The 27,559-nt window shown below is 40.0% G+C and overlaps 1 protein-coding gene across 1 annotated transcript; it reads right to left on the bottom strand.

The window, feature by feature from the left end:
• Positions 1 to 174: 174 nt before the first annotated feature.
• RND3 (Rho family GTPase 3) lies at positions 175 to 27,559 on the bottom strand. Its single transcript, XM_070944522.1, has 5 exons — positions 27,194 to 27,559; positions 25,919 to 26,006; positions 11,079 to 11,188; positions 5,956 to 6,090; positions 175 to 2,105 (listed from the first exon to the last, which is right to left on the bottom strand). Exons 1-5 carry the CDS (start codon positions 27,341 to 27,343, stop codon positions 1,854 to 1,856), a joined length of 735 nt encoding a protein of 244 aa, XP_070800623.1. The 5' UTR covers positions 27,344 to 27,559; the 3' UTR covers positions 175 to 1,853.

The raw sequence follows: 27,559 nt of genomic DNA, 5'->3' as shown, positions 1-27,559 counted from the left end.
ACATAAAGTAACAAGGAACCAGACTGCAACTGTTTTCACCCTTCGTCCTGACCTCTCTTCAAACACTGAAACATGTATAAGTTCCCCTTTGATCACCGATCCAAGATTTTTTTATCTCCGGGTCATCCAAATTACTCTTTCTGTTCTTTGCCCTTCAGAAATATCAGTGGTGGACAGTACAAAATAACATAGGAACACAGATGTAATCAACGACTAAACATTTTTTTTTATTTAAAAGAAAAATAAATACTGCAGAAACAATAACCAAACATACAAAGTGACCAACATTTGTTAAAAAGTGATGTTCTGCTGAAACAGTTAACTTATTTCTCATTTTACAATACTTAAATACGGAAAGCACTTGCCAGCTTTTTTGTTTGTTTGTTTGTTTGTTTTAATACTGCCATAAGCATACCATTGCATCAATCAAAAGCGTTATCACGGTGGCAATAGATCTGGACCTTTCGTGTGGAAGTACTTCAAAAATGAAGCATTGGAGAAAAACGCTGGCTTTTGACAAGCCAGAGAGACCTTCTCGGCAGAGCTCTGCAGTGTCTTCCAAAGCGCAACAACATCTGCAAACTATTTTTGAGATTGGCTTAGTGGATGTAACAATAGTCATCAGTCAGGGAAAAGGAATTTGACAGAATCTGGGTCGCCCAAGTAATGTTTAATGATCACTGTCTGGATATGCTTGCATTAGACCTTCAGGATTAATGCAATATCCTGTTTCCACATGGGACCTGTTAAGGCTCCACCATTCTTTGGGCCCCTCCTCCCCCATTTCCTCAGAGTGCTCATTACAAGTAAACAGAAATGTGTAATAAGAGACGGTCATCCATACGCAGCCATTTCTCTCTCTCTCTGAGATACATTTTAATGGAGCTAATTGGAGAAGGTTGGCTCATGTGCTAGCCGAAACAGAAAATACCCAGGACAGAACTGTAGAAAAGGTCATATAGCAAAACAGCACTTACTCTCTTACACACAGTGCTGTGGTTGGCCTCCTTCACACTAAAAGAGAGGGTTAGGAGGGCAATAAGACTAAGCTCCTTTATAACTAACTCTTAGCACCATTTGTTGGATGTTACTCTTCCACCTATGCCATTCTTGTTGCAGACAACTCCTGAAGAAGCCATTGAAATCCAAATTAATTTTCAGCCCATTATCCAAAATGATGGGTCAAGCATGAAGGGAAAGATGTCATATCCAAGATCTGCTCTGAAAAAGAGATTCTTAAAACCCTCTTCCTTATCCATCCGTGTTTTCATAACAATAGCTTTTAAAAAGTGTTTAATTTCTTCCATCACTCTAGTCCTCTCACACAACATATATTTTTAAAGTCTAAGAGCATTCTTCTCCGGAATAACTCTTCCTATTTTTAAGGTTCAACTAAAAGGCAAAGATATATTCTTTGGAAAAAACTAAAACTGCATCACAAGGCCAAAATTCACAATGAAAGGAGTAGGAAAATCTTGACTTTAGATCTGAGAGTATTGTTTAGAATGTAATCAGAATTGAAGTTGGTATTCAAAATAGACTGAAAATAAGCTTCCTCCAGAACATCATTTCCTTGGGTGCTACTTAATCCTTTAGCACATTCAAATAGCTTCATTAATATTTGGTATTTCATCCAAGTAGCTTCAACAACCCTTCAGGATCCATCTTTTCCCACTGATTCCCTACATACTGACCCCTCAAGTACAGTTCTTGCCTACTAAGGGGAAACTGTGGCCTTTAAGCATTGGCATGCCCATACAATAGGCCATTTTCACTGGACACTTCTTGTTGAATTATCATCTATCCCCCCAAACACATGGTCCTTGGCCATCTTGAGTGAGAAATTTGAGTCTTCACATCACTGTACAGCTCTTTGCTTTGTCCTTCCGCAGATCTGTGGTGACTGTGGTGAGTTCTGGCCGGCCTGGCATGTGTGAAATTCGTTTTGTTGCCCTCTGCGACTTGTTCCGCTTAACATTTTTATTAGTTTTGTTCACACAGGCTAGGGTCGCCACATGAAAAATGTCTCGTACGCTGTTTTCGGACTGCAAGGCTGAGCATTCAATGTAAGTGGCTGCTCCAATCTGTTTGGCCATGTTTGCACCCTAGGATGAAAGACAAAGGAGAGGCAAATATTAGCCCTCAGTAAGTCAGTTCAAACCTAAACAAAGTCATATTTGCTTTTAGATAGAGCATTTAGCCAAAGAAAAACAGACTCCTACACCTGGATATCATTCAGATGTGGTTAGGACTACAATTCCCAGAATCCCAGCCAGCACAGCCAATTCTAGGAATATTAACCTCAATGAATCTGGAGATCATTCCACCAATAAAGGCTGATCCTAGTCTTATTGTCCACATCACAGCCTTAAATGATCTTTGACTGCAATTTGGACAGTGGAATCTTTAAGCAGTTTGATAGTCAAACAATAGCCACATTTTTTTTAAAAAAAAAGCTCTTACTGAACCACAGCCATTTCAAGAGAATGTACTTATAGAGAAGTAACAAAGTCAGATGATAGGCAATAATCATCAGGTCCTAAATTCTGGTTCAATGGTCTGAATGTTTCATGTTCCTCTCAGCAGTCCTACAATGACGTGTCTGTGTGTCCTCTCATTAGCAGAGTTTATGGAGTGGATTAGATATGATTGGCAACAAGTAACAGCGAGAGAAAAAAAAAAGAACTAAAGACTCCTACCACAATTTTGTACGATATACATAAACCCAACACAGCAGACAGGATACATTTTCCTTCCCATGAGGAGCAAATTGTTTTAACTACTGCGGTACAGACCGCTCTTTATGTAGTAACCAATGTAGGCTTTTGGGTTTGGGATGTCTGCTACCTTTCCCCCTAAATACAAGGTTGAATAGTTCAGCTAGTTTAAATTATGACCTATAGTTGTTGACTTTAAAAACCCAACGGACTTCAAAAGATGAAGCAAGCCATCCAAATGTGGTGAAGTTAAGCCACCTTTTCTGTTCTCTTAAAGGAATAGGGTAGAACTCCTTGAGCTAAGATTCTGGACAGCAGATGGCATCTTTTTTCATCACTAGTCTGGTAAACTGGTAAAACCTGTAACCTGACTCTAAAACCACCCATATATGCTTCGACATAGAAAAGTCTAGCATTATACTATGTAGGCAAAGAACAGTGTTTTCTGGAAACCCTCAACTTTCACTAAGCCAGCAATTAATAAGAAAGCTATATGTTGTTTATCAATCAGGTTTATAATTGTATTCCTCTGAGCCGTTTAGTGCCCTAAAGCATCAGGGAGGGGTACAAGCCACTTAAAACTGGAAGAAAAACAAATATTTGACTTTCCTGTTTGGTAATAATGCTTATTTGTTCAACCTGGACAGGGAAAAAATGTTGTTCAACTAGAACTTAGAACAGTTTGCATATTCCAGTTGTACAAATACAAGTCTCACTACTGACGTTAGGAACAGTCTCTTGCACTTTGTCACTTTATGCCTAATGGAAATGATCTGGAAGACATTCAGAAACCAAAGGTTGTCGGTTCTTTAGATAATAAGAGCTGGAGCTTTGAGTTGACTCTCAGAAGGAAAGCTGGATAATTTTGTGCAAACTCACATGTTTTGGCAGAAAAATAAATCAAGATAATTAAATGGCTTGTCTCATTACAACCGAAGGGGCAACCAGATAGCTTCTGGATTATCCATGAGAATCAATCTGCAGTGAGAAAGTTAAACTCACCAGCGCTACATGGGAAGCCACAGAGAAGTATTTGTTTCATATGTTATTTTACAAAGCTCCAATTTGGTGCCCACAAAAATGTAGTTCTGAAAGGCATAAGATCGTGGTCATGCTGTACACCATAAAGCCCTGATTCAAGACCGTATGATTCTAGTTTGAAACTACTATCAAGATCAATCCACCTCTATCAACCAAAAAAAGACCCTTCCCCCATTTTATCATAGTATTCATCAATATTGTCAACTGTAGGTGTTTACTCCCATTTATTCTATAGATTCTGTAGAGGAATAAATTTGTTCATAAGACTCAATCCCAGCTTGATAAATTTAGAAAGCAAACGCTGTGTGAAGAAAAAAAAAAAAAAGCCCTGATTATTTCCTTGACAATTCAAATGGAACTAATTCTTGTGTCTTCGGGACAAAAATGGTTTCATCTGCATTTAAAAAAATAAATAAATAGGGAGGACTAATACATAAGCTATGTTATTGCTTTGATTCTCTGCTTTTAGCAGGTATCACTTTTGAGATGTAAACACTGGGGGAGGGGGGGAAATGCCAACATTTCATGTGAAAGTTTTGTGAATGATATTTTGTATCATTTTGTAATGATATTGCCAAGATCTCATCAGATGTGATAGACCTAAAGAAGGTTGACAAATATCCTGAGGCTGTAGGATTTGAAGAAACTGAAGACTGGCAGGGAACTATGTTGTTTTCCAGACATAGCTGGACTGCAGCTCCAAACATCATCACTATCAACCATTTGGCTAGGCTTGATGTGATTTGGCATTCAACAACAAACAGAAATCCACATATTGTAAACCAGTTGTATGCCGGCTGAAATCAAGTTTTCTTAAAAGTATAATTACTGTTTTCAATGCAGTTTGAATCCATTTGCTTCAGGGAAATGTTTTGGAAGTGGGTTATTTGATGCTTGTGTTAAATCAGATTTAGGTTGATGCAGCTTTATAACAATTCAGAAAAGTCCTCTGCCATCTTCATGGGGGAGAAGGGTGGTAATTCCCAGTTTGAGATATTTGTTAGACATACTCCCGACTTTTTTTGCTTCTTTAAAGACAAACAGCCGTTTCTGCCTTATTGCTTATCATGACAAAAGGAAATACACATTCAGTTCACTCTTTCCACAAAAGGAAGGAGAACCTTTTAAAGCCAAATGGACCCCTGCCCGGTTTAGCTATCCAGTTTGAGCAACACAGAAAAGAGGGAGGGGGACAGAAAGCCTGCAGTTGTTGATAACATATTCTGTAGATTATACCCTGAGTTATCAAGGGGAGCAAACCCTATTCCTTTTGAAGTGGGTTCTGTTCACACAAAAGCTCTTCCATGAAGACCTCAGTTGTGAGTAATTGGATTGCGGTAGGATACATGCAAACACATTTCTGCTATTTATGCTGCCTTTATATATTGCATAGCTTGATTTCAACATGAGTTATGGAATAAGCAGCAATGGGTTGGTTCATATTAAGCACCATGACTGGGTTTCACTTAACATGCTAATGAGTGTTGGCATAGCAACATGCAATCATTCACACATAGACTATTTTATTTGAGCTTCACAATCTATGTAGCGATACTAGCATTGTTCAAGTAAGTCCTTCCTACAAAAGATCATCCACTCATGTCTTCTGGTCCAATGTAGAGCCTGTAGCATAGGACTGCCTTCCCTGAGTGAAACCATTAGTCCATTTTGCTAACTGACTGGGCAACATTTCATTAGGAACATTTGGGGAACCTGAAGCTCAAATTTACTCTCCTTCAGGATTTTATTTGCAGCCGCCACCAGAATGAACGGGACCAAAATTGTAGACTTTCATTCATGTTTGGGGGAAGTCTTTAAAGGACAATGGGGGTCCATATCCATATCTGTTTCCCAAGCAGAACTCAAAGAAAATGTGCAGCCGCCCAAATGAAAAAGACTGTCCACTATTGCACTAATAGTTCAGAGTTCAGCTGGACACTCTACAAATTGAACCGGGGCTTTCTTAATTGCAGGGTGAGCTCTGCAAGTAAGCAATGACTCTACGAGCACCATGAGCCAATAATTCCCATTTTCTGGTTTCATGAAATTCCCAGTGCCTGTAGTAATTATGAATGGTGAAAATCGGTCTGGCATATATATCTGTCTTTACTACACTCTTATTACAAATTCAGTGATGGAAAGCATCATTAGAAAAATCTGAAAGTAATAAGCAAAATATGGAATCATCAGAACTTACCTGATCATATGACACTGGTGTCTGTCTGTGATTAGACAACTCTACAAGCGTACTAACATCTGTGCGCAGATCGGACTTGCAACCAACCAAAAGCATTTTGGTGTTGGGGCAAAACTCTTGAATTTCTCCTTTCCACTGTAAAAATAAGACATTCATGATCGTGCCATAATAACAAAGTAGAGCATCTTGCATCACTGAGAAGTTTAAAGTGCTAATCCCTATCATGATTAGTTGTATACTTGAAGTGCTATGTAACAGTAAAGCATCCAATTAAAGTATTAAATAGTGTTGGACTGTAATCCTACACACCCTTATCTGTGAGAAAAATCAATCATAGGTAATAAAACTTTTTTTTTCCTGAGCAAACATGCATAGGATTGTAAGGTTCAGCTCTCTTCTGGACTCAAATCATAAATGTCTGCCTTGTGATGTTAGGATGCACATTCAATCATTTTTGCATCATTTACATCACCTGCATGTGAAGATGTCTATCATTTAAATCCTTTTATTCAAGTCAAATTTATATGAATGCTTAAGTACATATGATCTAGATGCCAATAGCTCCCCCCCGCCACAGACTGAGCTTCTCAATTGCAGATATATAAAAGAGTGAAGGTTTAGTACAGTCCATGGACCGTATTTGGTCTCAGTAGCATCCATGGGAAGGTACAGAGGTTTTAAAAAATCAAAGAGTAGTCCCAGCATGGTATATCAATATTGTGTGCTTTGTGTAATAAAAAGAATAAATAGAGTAAGAGTTGGAAGGGACCTTGGAGGTCTTCTAGTGGTGGTGAACAAAGTCCTGTCCCTTTGGTACATGTATGTAAAAAGTGTGGCACTTTGATTTATTTTTTATTCAATTTATATGCCATCCATCACATTATCTTGACTGACTCTGGGTGGCTTACAGTAGTATACTACTGCTTTGCCAAGATCTCCCTTTCAACATTTTATTTTACCTCTCATCCCACAGATGTGACCCTAATATCTTTTTCTTCTCATCCTCATCCTCATCCTCTTCGTCCTTTCCCCCCCACAATGTAAAATCTCCCAACCATGCACAATGCCCAATAACAGTAGCAGATGGCTCTGAAACAAAGGGGTGTATAAAACCTCATATAGATTTGGAAAAGTTTTTTTTTTTAAAAAGCTCCCTAAAAATGAGAAACACGGACTGAAAATTCCAAGGCAGCCCTGTATGATGATGTCATTATACCTCTTTCTTTTGCTCCCCCCCCCAAAGGGTGCAATCTTGGCTGAGTTTGATCATGCTGTATGTTGGAGGAACAAGCACTTTCTGAAATGGGAATTTTATTTCCCTAACTTTTGCCCCAGGAAGAAAAGTGAAGGATGGCAAGAGGTGTCCACTGTATCATGATGTGATGAGAACCTTTAGATAAGCAGGAGGTTAGAGATATACATGTGTGTGAGAGGGAAGGACAGAAAGAGAACTAGTCTATAATACCTTCCAGTTTCTTTAATTATCCTTAAGACATATGTACATCGATTAGCAGAGAATATATACATATATATACATATACATACATACATACATACATACATACATACATACATACATACGTATATATTCTCTGCTATTGGATGTACATATGTCTTAAGGATAATGCTATGCTCAGGGTTGAACTCTGAAGTCTTTGATGCTCACTGTATCTAAAAAGCTACCATCCTATCTTGGTACTACTGTATATAAACTGGGAGCAAATACCACACCTACTAGCTCTGATAATGTTATCTAGTTGGGTAATGAAATGTCTACAAGCAAACAACCAAGCTCAGAGTTCACCAAGGACTCCACACACACACACATAGTAGGCAGGGATGTGTGTTTATGATATTTACATCTAGTATCTATCTATATATCTTTACTACCTGTCACTACCACCACCAGTGTGTTTTAATGCAGAGTTGTCTCTTATGGTTCACCAAAGATCAGAAGCCATCTTAAGGCGAATGGCCTGTCAGGACAAGTCTTACATGAAAATTAGTGCTGCTAATTTTAAACCCATCCAACTCCAGAGGGCTGAGGAGGAAAGGCTGGCAACATGAAGCTCAGCATCCCCTGAAGATAGCCCAGCTGCCCTGCATTTGAGTCATCACATCAAACCGACAGCACAGATCTAATCAAGGGAGTTTCTGAGAGAGCAAGTTTCAACTGCTCCCTAAATTTCATGTACCGTAATCGTTAGATTAAACTGTGGTCTTAACCTGTGTCACGCACATACACAAAATGCGGTCTGTAAAGTGGGAAAACGGACTTGATTTTTAATATAAAGCAGCTTAGCACCAAGCCTAGGTGTATACTTCCTCCCACTGCAGCAGAAGGTGGAATGTGTTAGATCAGCAGCAATTCTAGAAATGGGCTACATTACAAAATGCGTATCAGCAAGGGGAAAAAAAAGAATGTAATCCAATTTAGTCACAATTAACCACAGAAAAACACTGTTCAGGTACTCCTCGTCTTACGACCATAGTTGAGCCCAACATTTCTGTTGCTAAGCGAAACATTTGTTAATTGAATTGTATACAAGGCCTGGGCAGTTGTTCTTTTAATATATGTAGAAGATCATATGTGCATTCTCCTACTTCTCTCTATAGCTGAAGGTTTGTTTAAAACTAAAGGATACCTAATACACACAAATATATTGCTTTTCCAAATCCTTTACTTCCTGGGATTCCCATCTATTTATATGTAAGGCCTATTGAATATAATAGGCTCAGTTTGCTTGATTACATTCCCAGTAAAAATATATTCAATTGAGGGGGTCATAACTTATAGGAGTTAAGCACTAACATTTCTCTAAATATTTCTTTCTGGAAAGTAATGAGAGATCTACTTTCCATGTAATATATCAGGCAAGAGGAACTTGGATGGTGTCGAACTGGAATTCTTCACCATACTGCTCGGTTCAGCTGGCTTTTAGTGCTTTGGGAAGTTGAAATTCAGTATCATCTGGAAACCACAAAGGTGCTTTTTTTTTCTTCAAAAGGCAATTGGGACTGGGTTTTTTTTCCCCTTGAGGAGGAAGAAGAAAATGTTTTGCTTCTCATCCAAGAAGCTTCATCAGTTGTGATGGAAGGGGGATGGAACTGATGAAGCTTCTTGGATGAGAAGCAAAATGTTTTCTTCTTCCTCCTCAAGGGAAAAAAAACCCCAGTCCCAATTGCCTTTTGAAGAAAAAAAAGCATATTTGAGACAACTATGACCAGGATTGCTGAGAATCTCAACAGAATATCATTTGGAAGACACAGGTTCTTAACCATTATCCTGTTGCATTCATAAATATAGGGAAACAGTGTTCTTAGGCAAAAGCATCCAAGAAAACTAGAAAATAATGTTTCATTGTATTTCATTGGCTTGAGATCCCACCTTCATAGTTTTACAAAGGCTTGATTAGATATCCTCCTCCTCTTTATAAATAGCATAGAGAAGAGGAGAATGTTCCATCTTTTTTAGACAGGTTCTTCAAACAGTGTTTCTTGGTTCCTCCATAATTCAAAGAAATGAAGATGGATCTTTCTAATTTTACTCCCTTTCAATTACATTTCTGTCTGCTCAGATCTTTTTTGTGTCATTTCTTCATTCATCTTCAATTGTTTTAAATAATCACCAAAAGCAGACATTCCTTAGTATGTTTTATTTATTCACACGTTTCCAGTTAGTCTAATACAGGGGTCCCCAAACTTGGCGGCTTTAAGACTTTTGGACTTCAACTCTCAGAATTCTCCAGCCAGCTATGCTATGCTGGCTGGAGAATTCTGGGAGTTGAAGTCCACAAGTCTTAAAGCCGCCAAGTTTGAAAACCTCTGATCTAATATTATATTAAAATGTTACATAATGTTAGAAACAAGATAGGCATCGAAATATAGGAAATTATGAAATTCGATGTATTGTCAATTTTTCATACTGTATGGGATGAGAAAAAAGTCAGATCATACTGCAATTAATAGATAAAATTCTATCCAAATCTAACAGTGGTTAATTTGGGGCCTACACTGACCACCTTCTTTGAGTCAACCAAATTAGTTCAGCTTCTGAGTCTTTAATTCATGAGTTATTTATCTGATTTCTGTAGCCACCCATCTGAAACAATGACTCTGGGTGGCACACATCATAAAATATGGAAACAATTAAAAACAAATGTTATATTTAAGAAGGAAAGATGAAGAAGCAATTTACTTTAAGAAGTAAGCAGCTGTACAAAATTCACTATATTAGTCAATTAAAAAAGACATGGGTTGTAATTTGATTAAGAGTCAGATATTAATTTCAGTATTCTCCTCCTTTTGAGGGCAGTGACTCTTTTTGTTGTCAATAAATAGTTTAACAATAAAATTGCTTTACACTAAACCAGAACCAGTGGGGAACCCGTTCCCCTTCAAATGTTCTTCAGTGATAATCTACAGCAGTTCCTATCAGCTTGGCCAATGGTAAGGATGCTGGGATTTTGACAATCTAGTTTTCCAAGATTCAGATTATATGTTCCTCTACTAACCTATAATTCCTGAGCAACATATAGCTCAAGAGATACTTCCTTGATCCCTTTCAGCACTAAGCTAAATGTTTGAATCCCAAGTAGAGAAACAAAAGTGGATGCCCAATGTTTACCATCAGGAACTGAATATGCTTGAGAAACTGAGGAACTATTCTTCCCCCCCCCCTAAAAGAGGGTGAAAATTTGGGTGTGTCTTATACACCAAATGTAGCCCCGCCCAGCCTCTGAAACGGAGGTTTCAGAGGCTGAAAAAAGCTTCTGAAACCTCCTTTTGAGAGGCTGAAAAAAAAAAGCCTCTAAATCTGGGATTTCAGAGGCTGAAAAAAAAAGTAAGGCACAGAGCTCACAACTAACGAACCTGTTGTTAAAGTTCACCTCTGGGAAAAAGCTGATTGGGGGTATTCTGGGAGGCAGATCCACCCCCAATTAGCTTTTTTCTTATTTTCCTCCCCAAAAACTAAGGTGCGTCTTATACTCTGGTGCATTTTATAGTCCAAAAAATACAGTAGATGCTGCATTTTTGCAATCCCCAGCCTGGATGATATATTTAAATATATAAAAATGAAAACAGTAGCGTTTCATAGATATGCACATTTCTAAAACACCTACCTTTTTCAATACGCTGTCAAGAGTTTCTGGACGGCTGATGTCAAAGCAAATTAAGACGGCATCAGAATCTGGATAGGAAAGTGGGCGGACATTATCATAATAAGGAGACCCTGTTAAGAATAAATTAAATCAGGGTTATACAGTAGAAAAACACATACATATCACAAATGTATGTGCCCCAAGAGTTTTAATCAAGGCACATGACAATCATTTCTAATCCTGTGCTCCCCAAATGCATTAGATTTCAGCTCTGATGACAATGCAACCCAACCCAATTTGGAAAGATTAGAGAACTGTCATATGTCACATGTATCATGATTTCCTGATCCTCAACTTAAAAGTTTCTTTCATCCGTTAGAACAGGGGTGACAAACTCAATTTCATTGAGGGCCTCATCAGGGTTGTGTTTGACCTCAGGGGCCCAGAATAGGAATGACCAGAGTGGGCATGTCCAGCTTGATGTCACTCGTGTTGGGGGCACCTGTGGTGGCCTGAGCACTCTGCCAGAGAAAACGGGCTCTCCTCCTGCAACCCTCTGCCAGTGTGTGGCCCTCCCGAGCTCTGTTTTTGCTGACAGAGGCACTGAGGGCCAGTCCTTCACCGTTTCCAGGGTGGCTCCGCGGGCCAGATCTAAGCATCCCCCAGGCTGGATCCGCCCCCCGGGCCTTGAGTTTGACACCCCTGCATTAGATTCAGTAGAACCCCATATTAAAGGTCATTTCATTTAGGCTAGCTTCAGATGAAACGGCCACCATCTTTTGAACATGTTTTACATTTACTAATAGAGAAGGATTAACCACATAGGGTAACCAATGGGCGTGCGGATCCTCTTCAGCCCATTTCTTATGGTTAAGTCACCTACCCATAAATGAAGCATGTCCTTACACGGCTACCCAGAAACAGCTCTCACATACAGTTTGGAAGGGAAACAACAATTTGAAATTGTTCTCATCTCTCGGGAGAATTAAAACATGATTAAGCTCACTAAAATCTCTTACACTTATGTCAAGAGAGCCCAGGAGCTGTCTGCCTTCTTTTAAAAGGTCTACAGCTGTAGTAAAATGACACACCCCTCTAATTTTCTGTTCCATGACTAATGTAGTAAGATTCAGTTTGTTACCTCAGCATTTTTCAGAATTTGATTGAATTCTAGATCTAAACTCTATATTAGGTTCACTTCAAGTCTGAACCCTAGAGAAATATACGCTCAGCGTTACTTTCGCAATACCCAAGACAGCCTAATGTTCCGAAATGGGAAAATATATACAATGCTTTAGCCTGTTCCCATAAATCCTTCCCAAGCATTATCTCCCTATGACAGGGGTGGGCAAATGTGGCCCTTTTACAACCTGTGCACTTAAAACTCCCAGAATTCCTGAGACAGACAACCTTTTCATCACTCTGCAGATCTTTGTGGCTGCAAAGACGAGTACTGAGAGATCAGTTGGATGATTAATTAGCTGTACCCTGTTTTCATGTTGAATGGCCATTCATTCATACAGTGACCGTTCAATGGCACTGAACGAGGGGTCCCGCTGCAGCAACCCACAGTCATGTGATTACCACTGGCAACCTTCACTGCCAGCTTCTGACAAGCAAAGTCAATAGGGAAGCTGGCAGGAGGTCACAAATAGCAATCACATGACCACAAGAGGCTGCAACTGCATGGGATTCACCTAATACAGTGTTTCTCAACCTTGGTAGCTTGAAGATGGGTGGACTTCAACTCTGGGGAGTTGAAGTCCACCCATCTTCAAGCTTCCAAGGTTGAGAAACACTGACCTAATACATCAACTGGGACTGCTACAACTGTTGTCATAGGTTGGTGCAGTCATGTGACCCTGCACTTTACAACTGTGTTGCTTAAGTGATGGAGCTGCTGCTACCAGTTGCCATTGCTAAACAAAGACTTTTCCTTGTAAAGCTCTAGGCACTTGCCCCTTTAGCTTGTCACAACTTGTGACCCGATAATACAACCACCAGAAACTCAATAAACAACTCATTTATGTTTCCTGCCTATAACTGATATCAACCTTTTGTAGAGATGTCTACAAAAAGAGAAAAACTCTCTTGGATCAAAGCCATCATTCACTTAGCTGAGCATCCCATCTCCACCGATTGGGCAACAAGAAGCAATGTGTTTGGAGACACAGACGATAGGACTTTTCTGCTGAAGCTCAGCAATTAAAGTCAATCAGAATAGAGCTCGAAGGGACCTTGAAGGTCTTCTAGTCAAGCAGGAGACCTTATACTATTTCAGACAAGTGGCTATCTAGTATTTTCTTGAAAAACCTCCAGTGATGAAGCACCCACAACTTCTGAAGGGAAGCTGTTCCACTGGTTAATTGTTCTCACTGTTAGGAAGTTTCTCCTTAATTCCAGGTTGCTTCTCTCTGTACAGTTGACTCTATACAGTCATCATGATAACACTGATAGAATTATCAGGCTACCCACAGCTTTGCAGGTCACCAGATATGCAGCAAGGGTGTAACTAAGTCCCTACACTAACTACAGTTATCTGGCCACAGTCGCCATAAGTCTGGCCTGCCTTTACATGTAACTATTAATTTTCTCCATCCTATCTGTAGGGTCACTTCCATCATACATCAGTAAAAGAATCCTTTGGAGCACCCGCAGTTTAATGACCTGCTCAAATCTATGGTAGGTCATTAGAGAGAATTGGTCTTCTGGAATGCAGAACTCCACATCGCCTCCAGCCACACAGTCTTTGCAAGCAGCTCCCATGAAATTTAAAAGCTTGCTAGAAACTGGCTGTTTCTTAAAGAAGTCAATGGCTTAAGTATTTTTAAATGGTTGAGTGGTCTCTCCCCCAGGAATCTGAAGAATTAGACTGCATCCTTAAAAACACATTTACTCCTGCTTATCATTAACCTGCCACAAAACGGTGCAAAAACGAAATGTCCTTTTGTGGAGCTCATTCAACCAGCAGGATAATCTGTTCCATACCTCTCTCAGATCCTTTTTCTTAAAAAATAAATAAATAAATGACAATCAGCATATGGTGATTACTGCATATGCTCAGTCCTAGACCAGCTATATTTTATTTCCTGATGGATCCTTATTTTTCCTTATTTATTTATTTATTTATTTGTATGGGAAATAAAAATAAAATAAAAAACCCTAGGGTTTTTGAGAGCCAGCCAAATCTTAGCAGGGATGGTGCCGGGCTGACTACCAGGGGGGTCTTCTCTTGGCAGACATTCTCTATCAATGTGCTGGAGAGTTGGCTGCATACTGTTTGCTGGAAGATGACACACAAACATTTGGTGATCAGATCGCCTTTGGCTCTGGGGGAACGAGCAATGTTTAATATTTTAAATCTGCAGCATGCTGCAGATGAGTTAGGGGTTGTATAAAATGATAACTGAGCAGGATAAAGAGGACTCTGCAAAATGCCCCCCTCCCTGCTGTTTCAGGGTGTTTAAGGTAAACAGCAAAAGGAACTCATCTGGGGGGAAAAGGGCAGCTGGACCAGAAGGAAGGAATTTGAGGAATGCTGCTTTTGAAGAAAACAGGAACATATGGAGCAAAGCCCCGGCCAGGAAAAGCTGATCTGCAATTTCCTTTCAAGTTTAATTTTGGACCTATGTATTGATTGGAGAAGGTTGCTCCTGGACATAAGCTAATATATAAGGCACCACTCCCATTGTGGGAATCGAATGCTCAACAAGCTTAGGTAGGGCCGAAAGCCCTACTAAGCAGGTATATACAAAAGTATGAAGGCTATTGCTTAACACATTGTAAGCCACCCTGAGTCTCCGGAGAAGGGCAGCATATAAATCGAACCAATAAATAAACAATAAATAAATAAGCTAAAGCTCTAGAGGAAGAAGAAATTTCCTTAGGGTTATTTTTTTGTACATGACACAATTCCATTAAGTCAATGGCTTAAGTATTTTTAAATGGTTGACACTACAAACACTACATACAATGAGGACAGTTGATGGCAAAATTTTCTCATCATTTCTTGTAGTATTACTCCAGGTTTTGGATTAGGGAACAGAGAAGAGGTACCCCAAAAGAGAAACATATGAAATTGGACATCTCAAATGACCTTCTACAAGATGTGTATTTATACTGTCAACACCAGAGCTAACTTTTATATGGGAACAATAAACCTGTAGCATCTCACTGCTGCTTCACTGGCTCCTGCTGGAACCTGGCAACATGGCCAAATACTTCAGAGGTAGAAGAGTTATTAATGCAAGAGGGTTGCTAAAGAGAAAAATATGACCGCATCTGCACTTTCCCCAAAGCTAGACTTTCAGATGCAACTTCTAGAGTGACTTATCCCAAATCTAGATGTTGTCCAGATGTGTAGACAATTCCCAGAATTTTCAGGAATGATCAAGCTGGCCAAAGAATTCACATCTAGGAAAGAAAGCCTATGCCAAAGTAACTCCAAAGGATCCTACCACATTACAATTCTTAATGTTTCATAGCCATTAAACATCTGTGGAATAATGTATTTATTTAAAGCTTTAATGCGAACAGTGAGACAGACAACATGCCCATCTCTATTTTATGACCTGACATGCTAAAATATAGCCCTCACCCCAAAAAAGTTATTTACCCTTGGAGTATACAGATTGTCTTAAATCAAATGAGATTATTTGTCCATCTAAACCAGGGGTGGGGAACTATGACCGTTTTATGATCTGTGAACTACAACTCCCAGAATTCCTAAACCAGCATAAATTGTAAAGGGCCATAGTTCCCCACTCCAGATCTAAAGAACCATAACTAACCCTGCTTAGCACAAATTTATCGAGGACATCTTGCCAAGTTCTTTTCTATAATATGCCACCAAATTCTTTTCCCTGGGATATGAAAGTTGAAGTCTTTTGCAATTAAGTTAGTGCTGTACTGAACCTACTTTTAAGACAAAAATGTTCTTGTCTGGCCCTTCCTGAGATATACTCATCGGGCACCTGCAACTGACATACTACAAATGCTTATATTGTATTCAGATGCACTGTCAAACCATGGTTTCTTGTGACGAACTCAGCCTTGAAGTGGCCTCGCATGTCTGTTTTTCAGTAGTGTAGTTGTGAAAAGTTTCTGCTGACCTTTCCTGAGCCATAATCAGAGAGCAGAAGATCACTCTTTGCTCCTACCAAGGCTTTCTCTCAAGAAAAAGGCACAAACTGTTGGATTTGGCCATTACAATCTGCTTTGCATACCTTTAAAGCAGGAGTGAAATGCTCCCGGTTCGGACCAGTTCGGTCAAACCGGAAACAATGGCGGCCGGTGGTTCGGAGAACCGGGAGCGATGGTGGCGCAAGTCTCCGCCCACCCACCCAGTCGTCGATACTTCCTGGTTTTAACCAGAAAGTAACCTGTTTTTTACCCTCTGCACATGCGCAGAAGGGTTTGCACTTCCAAACCGGTTGGGAAGGTAAGTAGATTTCACCCCTGCTTTAAAGGACAAAGTAACTGATCCCACCTGCCCTCTCCTGATAAAAGAGCCTTTAAGCAACATACCTAAAACTCAATATTAGATATATTTTACCTGGCAAGGCCGTGGATTGGTGACCATTAATTAGCTGGCCAAAATCTGAGTTATGCTTTTATGGCACACCTACTGTCAGTTAAAGAATGTAACCATGATCACAGATTTTTAAGCTGATATTCCAACACCACTGTTCTCTCAAGTGCAACCCACTGATAACCAGATATTATGCTTTATCATCATGCTTTAAAAAAACTCGACTAACTTCGGGGAAATGCACAATATTTTAATTTCCGACCTACAGCTATTGTGTAGCTCTTAGCATGGGTGCCACCTTCTCTTCTCAACATTCCTAAGACAGGCACGGGCATGATGAACCCTTAACTTCTAAGGTTCATTAAACTTTGGATAGAGATATTGCTTGCCTAAGAGAAGAATGAAGCACCTCGCCCCAAAAATATAATAACAATTCTTTAGACACATACCTAAGTGTTCAGTCATCACCCAGGAGATTTACACACCATATATGTACATGTCTATGAATGATATACTGATACGCTAGAGTTACCTTATTTAATTATAAATTTGCTGAATCCAACGATAGTGGAAACCAATCGGGCGTCCTTATCTGGGAAAAAATGTGAGGGAATGCCTGAGGAATGTTACTGTATGCTGCATCTTTTAAGAATATATAGTTACATTTTGCTTCCCAAGAAATGTATTTTTTTTTAAAAAGCCATCTTTTATCTCTGCCCAAGTAAGTCAGCAGTTAGGAACAAAAGCATCAAGATGGAATTCAATAGGGCATTTTTACTTAGCACAAAATCCTCAGAGCTGAGGAATCTTGAGAATGTGTGCTAAATCTAAAAAGTCTCTTTTCAAGAGAGCTCAATAGCAGTCTGTTCAATCTTTCCCCAAGATGGTTTAAAGAAACCTGAAACCCTGCCCAAAACAGAGAAATGGCACAGATTGAGTAGATCACTGTACATCCGATGAATATTTGGATTCAGAATGTATTACATCAATGAAGTTCACAAAGATTAGGAATCTGTGTTCAGTGTTGATATGGTCTTCTGAGGTCAAAGTTTACTGCTGAGAAGCTAACATTCCATGTCAAGCTTGCCTCCTTAACACATTTGTTTCAGTAATCATTTGGGGAAGGGGTGGGGTAGAGGGTTGCTCTAGGCAAAAATCATTCTCTGTCCAATCTACATCATATACTGTAGACCCGTGATGACGAACCTATGGCACACGTGCCACAGGTGGCACATGTAGCCATATCGGTGGGCACGTGAGCTCAGCTCCAGCGCATGCATGATTTTCGAGCCTTCTGGGCCCACTAGAAGTAGGGAAACAGGCTGCTTTTGGGCTCCAGAGGGCCTCCAGTGGTGGGGAAGACCGTTTTTGCTCTCCCCAGACTCCTAGAAAGGCTCTAGAGGCTGGGGAGAGCAAAAAACGGGCCTACCATGCCATCGCGTGCCAGGAGTGGGGGGAGGGTTGCACGCGCGAGGGGGCAGGGCGCATAGAATTATGGTGTGGACATGCGCATGCGTGAAACCCCCCCCCCACACTCCTGGCATGCAATCACTGCTGTAGACTACTACTGATGGCAAAAAGGTTAGCCATCACTGCTGTAGACTACTTATTACAGGTAGTCCTCGACTTACAACAGTTCATTTAGTGACCTTTCGAAGTTACAATGGCACTGAAAAAAGTGACTTATGGCCATTTTTCAGAGTTACAACCATTGCAGCATCCCCACGATCATGTGATCAAAATTCAGATACTTGACCATACTTGATTCATACTTAGGACCATTGCTGTGTCCCAAGGTCATGGGATCCCCTTTTGCAACCTTCTGACAAGCAAAGTCAACGGGGAAGCCAAATTCACTTAACAACCCTGTTGCTAACATATCAACTGTAATACATCAACAAGCTAGAATTTTCAACGCATTCTGTAATATTTATCAATTATTTTATCCGTTGAAACTGTTTTATCTAATGCTAAATTTTGGATCAGATTTGCACTTTGCTGTTTGGATCTTTTGGTCATAAATAAAGTTACTACCTGAACAATTTTTGATAGTGAAAGTTATCCATAAAGGGAAGGGAGGCAAGGAAATGTGTCGTGGCATCACAGCACAAACTCTGTTCTTTATGTATTTGCATGACAAGTTGCAACACAAATGCGAGAGAGCAGATCTTATGTCACAACATCACAACATGCATTCCATAGGTTGATATCCTTGTTATTAGGAAAGGACACTTAGGCTTCTCTATAGCTGACACCTTGATTCCACCTGTCAACCTGACGTGGCTAAATGCAGGTTCTCTAGCTTCATCCCAACCATTTCTCACCCAGGTTTTCCTTCTTGCTGCCTGATAAAAGTTTCCCTTGTTGCCTGATCAATATTTCTAATAAACATTCAAAAGCTTGTCCATCATTTTAGGACCATTGAAAAGTTGGTCTAATAAGCACAATTGCAAAAGCACTTAGACTTATATACCACTTCACAACATTTTACAACCCTTTCTAAGCTTATTACAGAGTCAGCATATTGCCGTAGCATATTGGGTCCTCATTTTATTGACCTTGGAAGGATGGAAGGTTGAGTCAACCTTGAACCGGTCAAGATTGAACTGCTGGCAGTGGGTAGAGTCAGCCAGTAATATTGCATTCTAACCACTGCGCCACCACCTTTAATTTTAAACACAAAATATAAAATGAGCACTAAGACCAGCAGAAAATACCATTGCTGCAGAAGTAGCGCATGATAGTGTAACAGTAACTTGTAATAACTGTTGATCACTATTTTGATCAGGGATCTGCCACTGATGTAGGAATGGAAGGTTGACCCATTGCCTCCAGTACCAGTTCCCTAAGCTGAGTGGTGATAAATTTATATACTTATCTCCCAGATGTCATTCATGACAAAGCTTCTTAATCTCAATTAAGTTATCATGGGTGGTTTTTATAATCAAATGTAGCCCATATAACAATCCTGATTATTGCAAAGGAATCAGATGGTGTTCACCATATCCTTTTCAGGAAGCAGAAAGAGTTACCCAATTTGGGTTTATTAAGCCCTTTCTCCAAGACTATATGGTAACATTTTGGAAGACTGACAATCCATAGTGATTAATATTTTATCTGGGGAAACTACTGGCTAATTGCTAATCTGATCAAGAAGATGAAATGTTCCCTGAAATTATACAATATTTGCAGGCTACTCCAACATTCCAAAAGGCCACAGAATGTTTCAGAAGACAAATTACTTCGACCTATGATAACATTCTTTGAGGATTTATGGGAATTGAAATTCAACCTATCTAGGAAGACTATGTTTGGATTACCCTAGCAGATTAATATCAAAATCAATTAATCTGAAAGTTGTCAAGGCCCCTTGGTATGCCATCATGTTTTTCTTGTAATTAAACTTAATCAAAATTCACATATTAGCCACCTTCAATGTCCTATGATTTAGCACTAGGTAACTAATGGATAGGCTATTTAACATAAGAAAAAAACCCAGTAAACATACATATGATTTTCATTGGATTCCCCCTTTCAGGTGCTTTGAATTCTTAATAAAGTATAGCAAAATAAAGCTGCTAAAATGAGTTCATTTTCTGTGGCAACAAGCTGTATAAGACGACTATGGAAGAATAAATAATTTACTGCAAATTATTTTCCAGTAACTGCAACAAGGAAGAGAGTCATTTGTCCAATCTGGCTAGCACACTTCATGTGCAATTTAGATTAATGAGACAATATTAGAATGCTCTCCTAGGGTGGGTACTTTGTGGAGTGTAAAATTAATACATTTTAATACAGTTCACAGGTGTTTTTTTTCTCTCTTTTTGGTACCTTTGTATATCATGTTGACTCCTCATAACTGCCTGGGCAAAGCTTGCCAGTTTTCTGGCAAGATTTTGGAAGTGGTTTGCCCTTATTACCTTCCTAAGGTTGAGAAAAAGAGTGATGGACCCAAGGTCACCCAACTTGGGCCAAGTGGGCCAAGAACTGAAGGTCTCCTAGTTTCTAGCCTGATGCCTTAACCATTACACCAAACTGGCTCTCATCTAACAGCATATCAAAAGTCAAGATTGGCAACTTTCAACCTCAGGGTTGTATGTAACTCCATTTTTTGTGGGGGTGTCTCCTCTGAGCAAGATAACACAATTCTGCACAATTTTGAGTTGGGAAATAATGAGAACCTTAAAGTAAGATATAAAAGAGGCAGAAGATGGTTTAAAAATAAACAATAGCATTCCCATAAAAAAAAATCAAGGTCACCCAGATGAATAATGGAGCCTCGTCAACTTTGCTATAGATATATCTCACCATACTCGGTCTCTAAAGGATTGCCCACCCCTGTCGTAAGTGGTCAATCCAAGTCAGGAGCACATAATCAGAAGCTGGGTTCCACCTTGATGGGAAGAGAGAGTTGTTAGGCTGCCTGTTCACAGTATAGATGTTTTTACACTGAGAGCATATACACTAAAGACAAATTCTTTGTGTGCCCAATCACACTTGGCCAATAAAGAATTCTGTTCTATTCTATTAAGCATGTCAGAATACCAGTGCTGCCTATTCCCTAATTTACTAGATTTATGACACAAAAACACTGTGAAGGCTGGACTGCACTCTCTCACATTTTAAAAATGAGACCTTGGCTTTCACAAAAATGGCTCTAAAGGAACTCTATTGGTTTCCATTTGAATGTTTGCAATCCCAGCAGGTGTTGTGGCCCGTATGCGGCCTGTGCAGCTAGTAGCTAGGGATAGATTAAAGCATAAAACATTCAGATATTTATTGTACTTGTTGATTTCTAAACCTTTCCACGAATTTTAACCCCAAATGGATAGATTTGGTCAAACAGCAATTAACCCGTTAATTGAGAACACTGCTTATTCAGGAATGCTCATCCCAAATGTACAGTGAAATAAAGTAGACCCACTCACTTAATGAGAACACAAGAGGCTAAGTCATATTGAAATGTTTTGGGAGCCTCAACTAACATTTGAAGGATGAGACTACCCAAGTGGTATCATTAAAAGTGAGGCATTATTTTCTTGAATTGTGTAGACTAGTTCTGGTAGACACGAAGTCTATAAAAATTGACTGCATTTTAGCAATTTACTTAGTTGTATGGTGTAAATAAAGTACATAATGGAACATCACATTTTTCCCCATACATAAACTCATACCAACTTTGGGATTTCCCAATGGGAAATTGTCCTTTTGTTCTTTTTATTCTGTTTTGCCCCAATTATCATCTATAGTCAAGCAAGCATTTCCCCTATGTGATTAACAAGGTTAACCATGTAGCCCTGTAGGTGCTGAAAGCCAATTTCTTAGCCAGCACAGCCAAGTGATAAAGATGATGATGAAAGTTGGATTCCACTATGAGGATCAAAGGTTGACTACTTCAGACCATTATATTGATATTTATCATTACTCTGATGTTTGAGATGTGTCCTACTCAAGCAGTCAGACTTTAATGCAAAGTTTATGCAGTTCAAAGCAGGCCTAGATTGTGACTTGGAGACATGCTGCAATCCTATAATCTCTAGATGAGAATTAGTCTAGCAAACAGAACAGTCCTTTCCTCTATAATAGGCTTGCAAAAGATATGCTAATCTTTAACGAAGATGAGAAGGATAATATCAGACTAAGGTTTCTCTACCCAGTAATTCACAGGTGTGAGTAATACAGATGAAGATTATTTCCCCCCCCCCCTCCTGAGTTATAGCCCCTGCTTATTGTGCATCTAAAAAATACCAGAGGGCAGTGTAGAAGAGATCTTAGGACACCGATGAGCAAAAGAACTCAAGATACAGAAACATAATAATTAAGAGTCAAGGCAATCCCATGAAAGTTTTTGAAGTCTGTTTCATCATATCCTGTTGGAATTAGAAGGCTATGTTTGATTCATGCCAGGAAGAAATTGTTCTATTTTGTTTATAAAAATGCTGGGATAATTAACCCAGTAAATGCCGGGTTTTTTAAACTGTTAATTCTCTTTGCCTCCAGCTAATAGGGCATCGGGCCAAGAACAGTGGGAACCACAGCCCAAAATATCTAGGCAGCTGATACTTGACAACCAATTTATAACTCCAAGAATAACTAAAATATGTCAGTAGGAGCCTAATCTGAAGTAGTTTGCTTAGATTTAGAATAAGGCCCATTGGGTTTAATGGAATTTAATTCTCACTCATCATTAATTTTAAAAACAAAATGTTTCTACAGACCACCCTAAACATGTACCATAGTTTAGGAGATCTCCACCTTTGAATAAAAGCACAAATTCTGAGATTTTTGTGTTAATTTTCCTTCAGTGCCCTTCTCCATTTCATGCTCATTCTCCTGCTATGGGGCAGAAGGAGAGAATTTAATTTTGCTCTATCACAGTGGAGGGAGAAAATCAGCACACATTCCTCTGTAGGGGGAGGAGGAAAGAGAAAGGGAATCAGAGCTGCGGGCCTCCCAGCTGTCATCCACATCTGGAAGCTTGCATTCCAACGATGCCAACAGCAGTAATGTGCTGTGAAGATTGCTAAAGCAGAAAGGACTTAATTGTGGTGTCTTCAAAAGAGCTGTAGAAACGTTGCCCAATGTACAAGACAAGCAGACTTGCCATTTGGGGCTTTTATTAACATCCTTTCCCCATCGGACCATTCTTTGTGCCACAATGTGATTTCATAATGTTGCTTCCTGCAACCGGCAGACAAACATTTGTTCTAATACTTAAAAGTGTTTTTAAAACCAGAAAGAACTTTGTACTTTGTGTGTTAGGCTGTAAAACAGGCGTCCTCTTCAGCAACTCTTTGGGTTTCTTTGCCTCGGAAGAATACTAACCCACTGGGTGGTCTTATACACACACCAGGCTTAAGGCAATACAGGCAAGAGTTTAGATTGTCTCGCCATTCATTCTCATCATTCTGTACCCGTCTTTGCCTCCCACCCCTTGCCTTCTTCAGTAGCATCTTTTTTTAATCATCATAAATGACAGTGAACCAGGAAGATTTTATTTGTTCTGTACGCAGGATTTTATAGGTCTCATCTCAGTGGTTGGATTTATATATAAAATCAGTCAGAAGAGAGGGTGAGAGAGAAGTAACATTCCTTATGGCCTTAGAAGAGGCTTCTAAGCTACTCTGCTAATTACATCACCCGCATATAAATTTAATAAGTAAAATACTAAAAGGAACACATTCCAACATTCCCTGGTTTTGCTCTTTATGGAATGCTGTGCTTGAATGAATTTCATTGCTAAATGGAGATGATTTTATTAGGCCATTACAGACTCTAGGATTTGCAGTGGTTCCTGAGAATACAAAATCCAGCCACTTCTTTTAGAAGATAATTTAGCCTTATGCAAGTCCTGAGGGGCATCAGTGTATCTGTGTACATGCTTCTAGCATCTATCTCCTTGCAAAGTTCATTGCAAAGCTCTTCACAGATTTGGCCTGAAGGTCCAAAAGAAGTTATAAATTTGCTCTATATTTACATGAAATATACTCATTTAGCAAGAAACCACGATGGAAATAAATATATACCGTGTTTTCCCGAAAATAAGACCCTATATTTTTTTGAACCCTGAAATAAGCGCTTGGCCTTATTGCCATGCACTCAAAAGCCCGATTGGGTTTATTATCAGGGGATGTCTTATTTTAGGGGAAATAGGGTATGTATGTATGTATGTATGTATGTATGTATGTATGTATGTATACAACCACCAGAAAACACAGATTATTCTCTTTATACGATTATTGTCTCAGTCTCTCAGAAATGATCCAGGTACACTTTTTCTTTAATTTCTCCCACCATCTCAACGTTATTGCCTTAGGATAGAACATGGGCTGAGATGACAGTATCTGCAAACCTAGCATTAAATCACAGAATGGCCTAGCGGAAAGGCAAAGTCTCAAGAGGATGATTTATGGGGCAGAAAATTCATTTGGAGGACTGTGTGACAATCTGGTGCACAGCAGAAGGGGGGAAACAGCAATGGTTTCCAGTGCTGCAATTTAGCAAGGTGGAGGGCAGGGAAAGAGAAGGACCATCATTCAGAAGTACAAACAATGGACGCTAGAGGCCCATGGTTCAAACTCTGATATCCCCATGTAGGGTGGGAATGATTTTTGTTTGAAAGCCATAGGATCATTGCTAGCCAATTCAAGCTATGTCGATCTGTCTTGCTAGAAAACAACGGTTCCCAGACTTGGCAAACCAGACTTCAGGATTCCTGGGCCTACTTTACTTTAAGCAGCAACTAAAAGTGACCAAATTATATCAGGTACACAACAATAATGGCTCAGCTGAGAAGAAATCCTGTCATTTATTTTCCTCAATAAACCTTACAAACTGACGTGACCTGAATATGACAATTTCAAGTCTACATCCAAATTATTAGAGATCCCAAGACAATTTTTACAGAATAGCCCTTTTCTTAACTGTTGGTTAAACAACTGGAAGGTATAAAGTTTGTTCAGCTGCTGAAATTCAGCAACCCACTCCTCAATTCTCTATCTTGTCACTACCCCTTTTCTAGAATTACCTAACTGGATCTTGAACTACGCTCAGGCATAAAACTCACGTTTGCCTTTAAACTTCTTTCAGCTTTTTGTCAAATTCCATTTCAAAAGCTTTTCCACCCCCTGCTGGATATATTGTCAAATCCTCCAGGGATTACACCCCCGTGCCAAAATCACCTCATATCCACTAAGTGAAGGACTTCCTACACATTTTGCGGTGGAGAGTATTTGGGGGAAGAAAATATGTGGGAAATGCATGCCGAAACGGCAGGGGGGAAAAAATTCAGCAAGAAACACGTACACCCCCCTCTCCAATCTATGCTGGCATATGTGTATTTACTCATTTTCTTGCGGCTGTATAAATTACATATTACCAGAAGGAGAACACATGCCGGCTCCCCCCATCCGTGGAGGCAAATATTAAAAAGAATGGCTCACAATAGGCCAGTATAACCTTCTCCCATCTGTTCAGCTAATTACCCTAAGACCCTTGAGAGAATTAAAAATAAGAGGGAAGGGAGGAGGGGAAGTCAGGTAAACATGATGGAAGCATTAACCACACTGCAGAAAGAGTTACAATTAAAACAAAGGAAGGAGGGAGGAGGGGACACAATACTTTATGTCAAAATCTGACACATACACACAGACACGCACATATCCCTCTGAAAAAGGCAGCTTTCTAGATGGCAAGTAATTATTTCATCAACAGGGTGTTAACAGAGGTTTGAGTGAAGCCTTATAATTACGACACAAGGCAGCTATGAGTCACTGGAATGGCATGGAAACAGAAGGAGAGAATTCCTGCTACACAGTTAGGCTCTTACCCGAAGTGTCCCAGAGACTGAGCTCTATCCTCTGCGTGTCTATTTCAAAACTGGCGGTGTAATTCTCAAACACAGTGGGCACATAATTCTAGGCAACAAAAGAGAGAAGAAAAGTGTTATGGTTGCTTGAAAGTGAACACCACATCGCTTTTAACATTTTTTTTGTTTCTCCTTCTGGAAGATTCAGAGACTTGGAAAGGAACACAAATCTTTCCCGGGATCTCTCAGCCACCGGCCATGCCTTTAATTCTATACCACTTTCCCTTATGTATGTACATTGCGGCATCAGGCTCTGTTCACCTCCCTCCAACCAACTTTATACTTCTCAGATCTTGAAAGTCCACCCAGCCTCTCAGGTTGTTCACGCTTGGTCAAAGGTCAGGATAGACGGGACTAATAGGAGTCATTCTTCAAAACGTTTCGTGGGCACCAGCTTGGGGAAGGACAAATTAAAATGGATTCCGTTCCTGAACGAGGAATCTTGCCTCCTTTGCAGTAGCAGATGGGGCAGTGGTCTGGATGCCTCCCCCCCCCATTGTTCTTTCCTTCCTCATCCCTCACAAAATATCTTTTCAGGAGAGAAAGATACAATAAGTGTAGCTTGACAAAGTCCTGCTAAGAGTTTTTCTGCATGCACAAGTATGCTTTAAACAGATTCTTGGGGCTTCAGCCCCTCACTTAAACAAGTTAAATGTACTAAATCAAGGGGCCAGGGGTCTACTAAATTTAACTCAATACATAAGTTCAGCAAAGCTTTACTCAGAGCATGGTTTCTAAAGAGTGGAGGAGGGATAAAGGACAGAGGCTAGAAGTTGCGGGCATCCAATCCATTTCCTCACTAGTGATTTATTTATAAGGCAATGAAGCAGTCCCGGGGTAATATATCAGCCAAGGAGACAGGCTTTATGTCACCACCGGGGTGGCTGGGTGACACTATCAATCCCGAGCGAGGAAGCGGCTTTAATCCGGACAGCACAATCGGGATCGAGAGCTACACTAAAGTCTCTCAGAAGAAAGACTTGGAGAGCCGCTTCATTGAAAAGCTGAGATCCTGACGATCGCAGTCTCCCCCGACCCACATCTTCACTATCCCCAACCCGGGTTCGGGACAGGCTAATTTCTCGACCGTGGGATCCGGATCAGGTCGCATTTCTTTTGGCATTTCTCGTTAACCGAGCGCCAGGAAATCCCAGCCGAACCGATGCTTTAAAAAAAAAAAAAAAAAAAAAAAAAAACTTCGAGAGGGATCCCCGAGGTTGGCGGGTGGCAACTTACCTCGGGAAAGCAGTCCTTGGCAAAGACGTGAAGCAACGCCGTCTTCCCACATTGCGTATCTCCCACCACCACTATTTTGCACTTCACATTCTGATTAGGGTCCATGATCGATTTGCTGGTTAATTTCTGGCTAGCTCTTCTTTCCTTCATTGAGATGTCCGTAATCTTTTGATTTCCTCCTCTCTCTCTGATTATAAAAAAAAAAAAGAAAGAAAACCAACAACCACGCAAGTTACCAGTTTCGAGGAAGGGGGCGGGGGTGGGGAGACGATCCAAAGCGCCAAAGGAAATCTCCTGCCAAACAAGGGCGCTCGCTCGCCGATCCTTTGAATCGCAGTTATTCCGGCTCCCACCTCTCCGCGCCGG

This window comes from Pituophis catenifer, unplaced genomic scaffold (genome assembly GCF_029215685.1).
Source record: "Pituophis catenifer annectens isolate HBS135680 unplaced genomic scaffold, rPitCat1.0.hap2 SCAF_1, whole genome shotgun sequence".
NCBI lineage: Eukaryota > Metazoa > Chordata > Lepidosauria > Squamata > Colubridae > Pituophis > Pituophis catenifer.
Note: the sequence above shows the minus strand (reverse complement) of the source record. Positions and strands in the feature narration are given on the sequence as shown.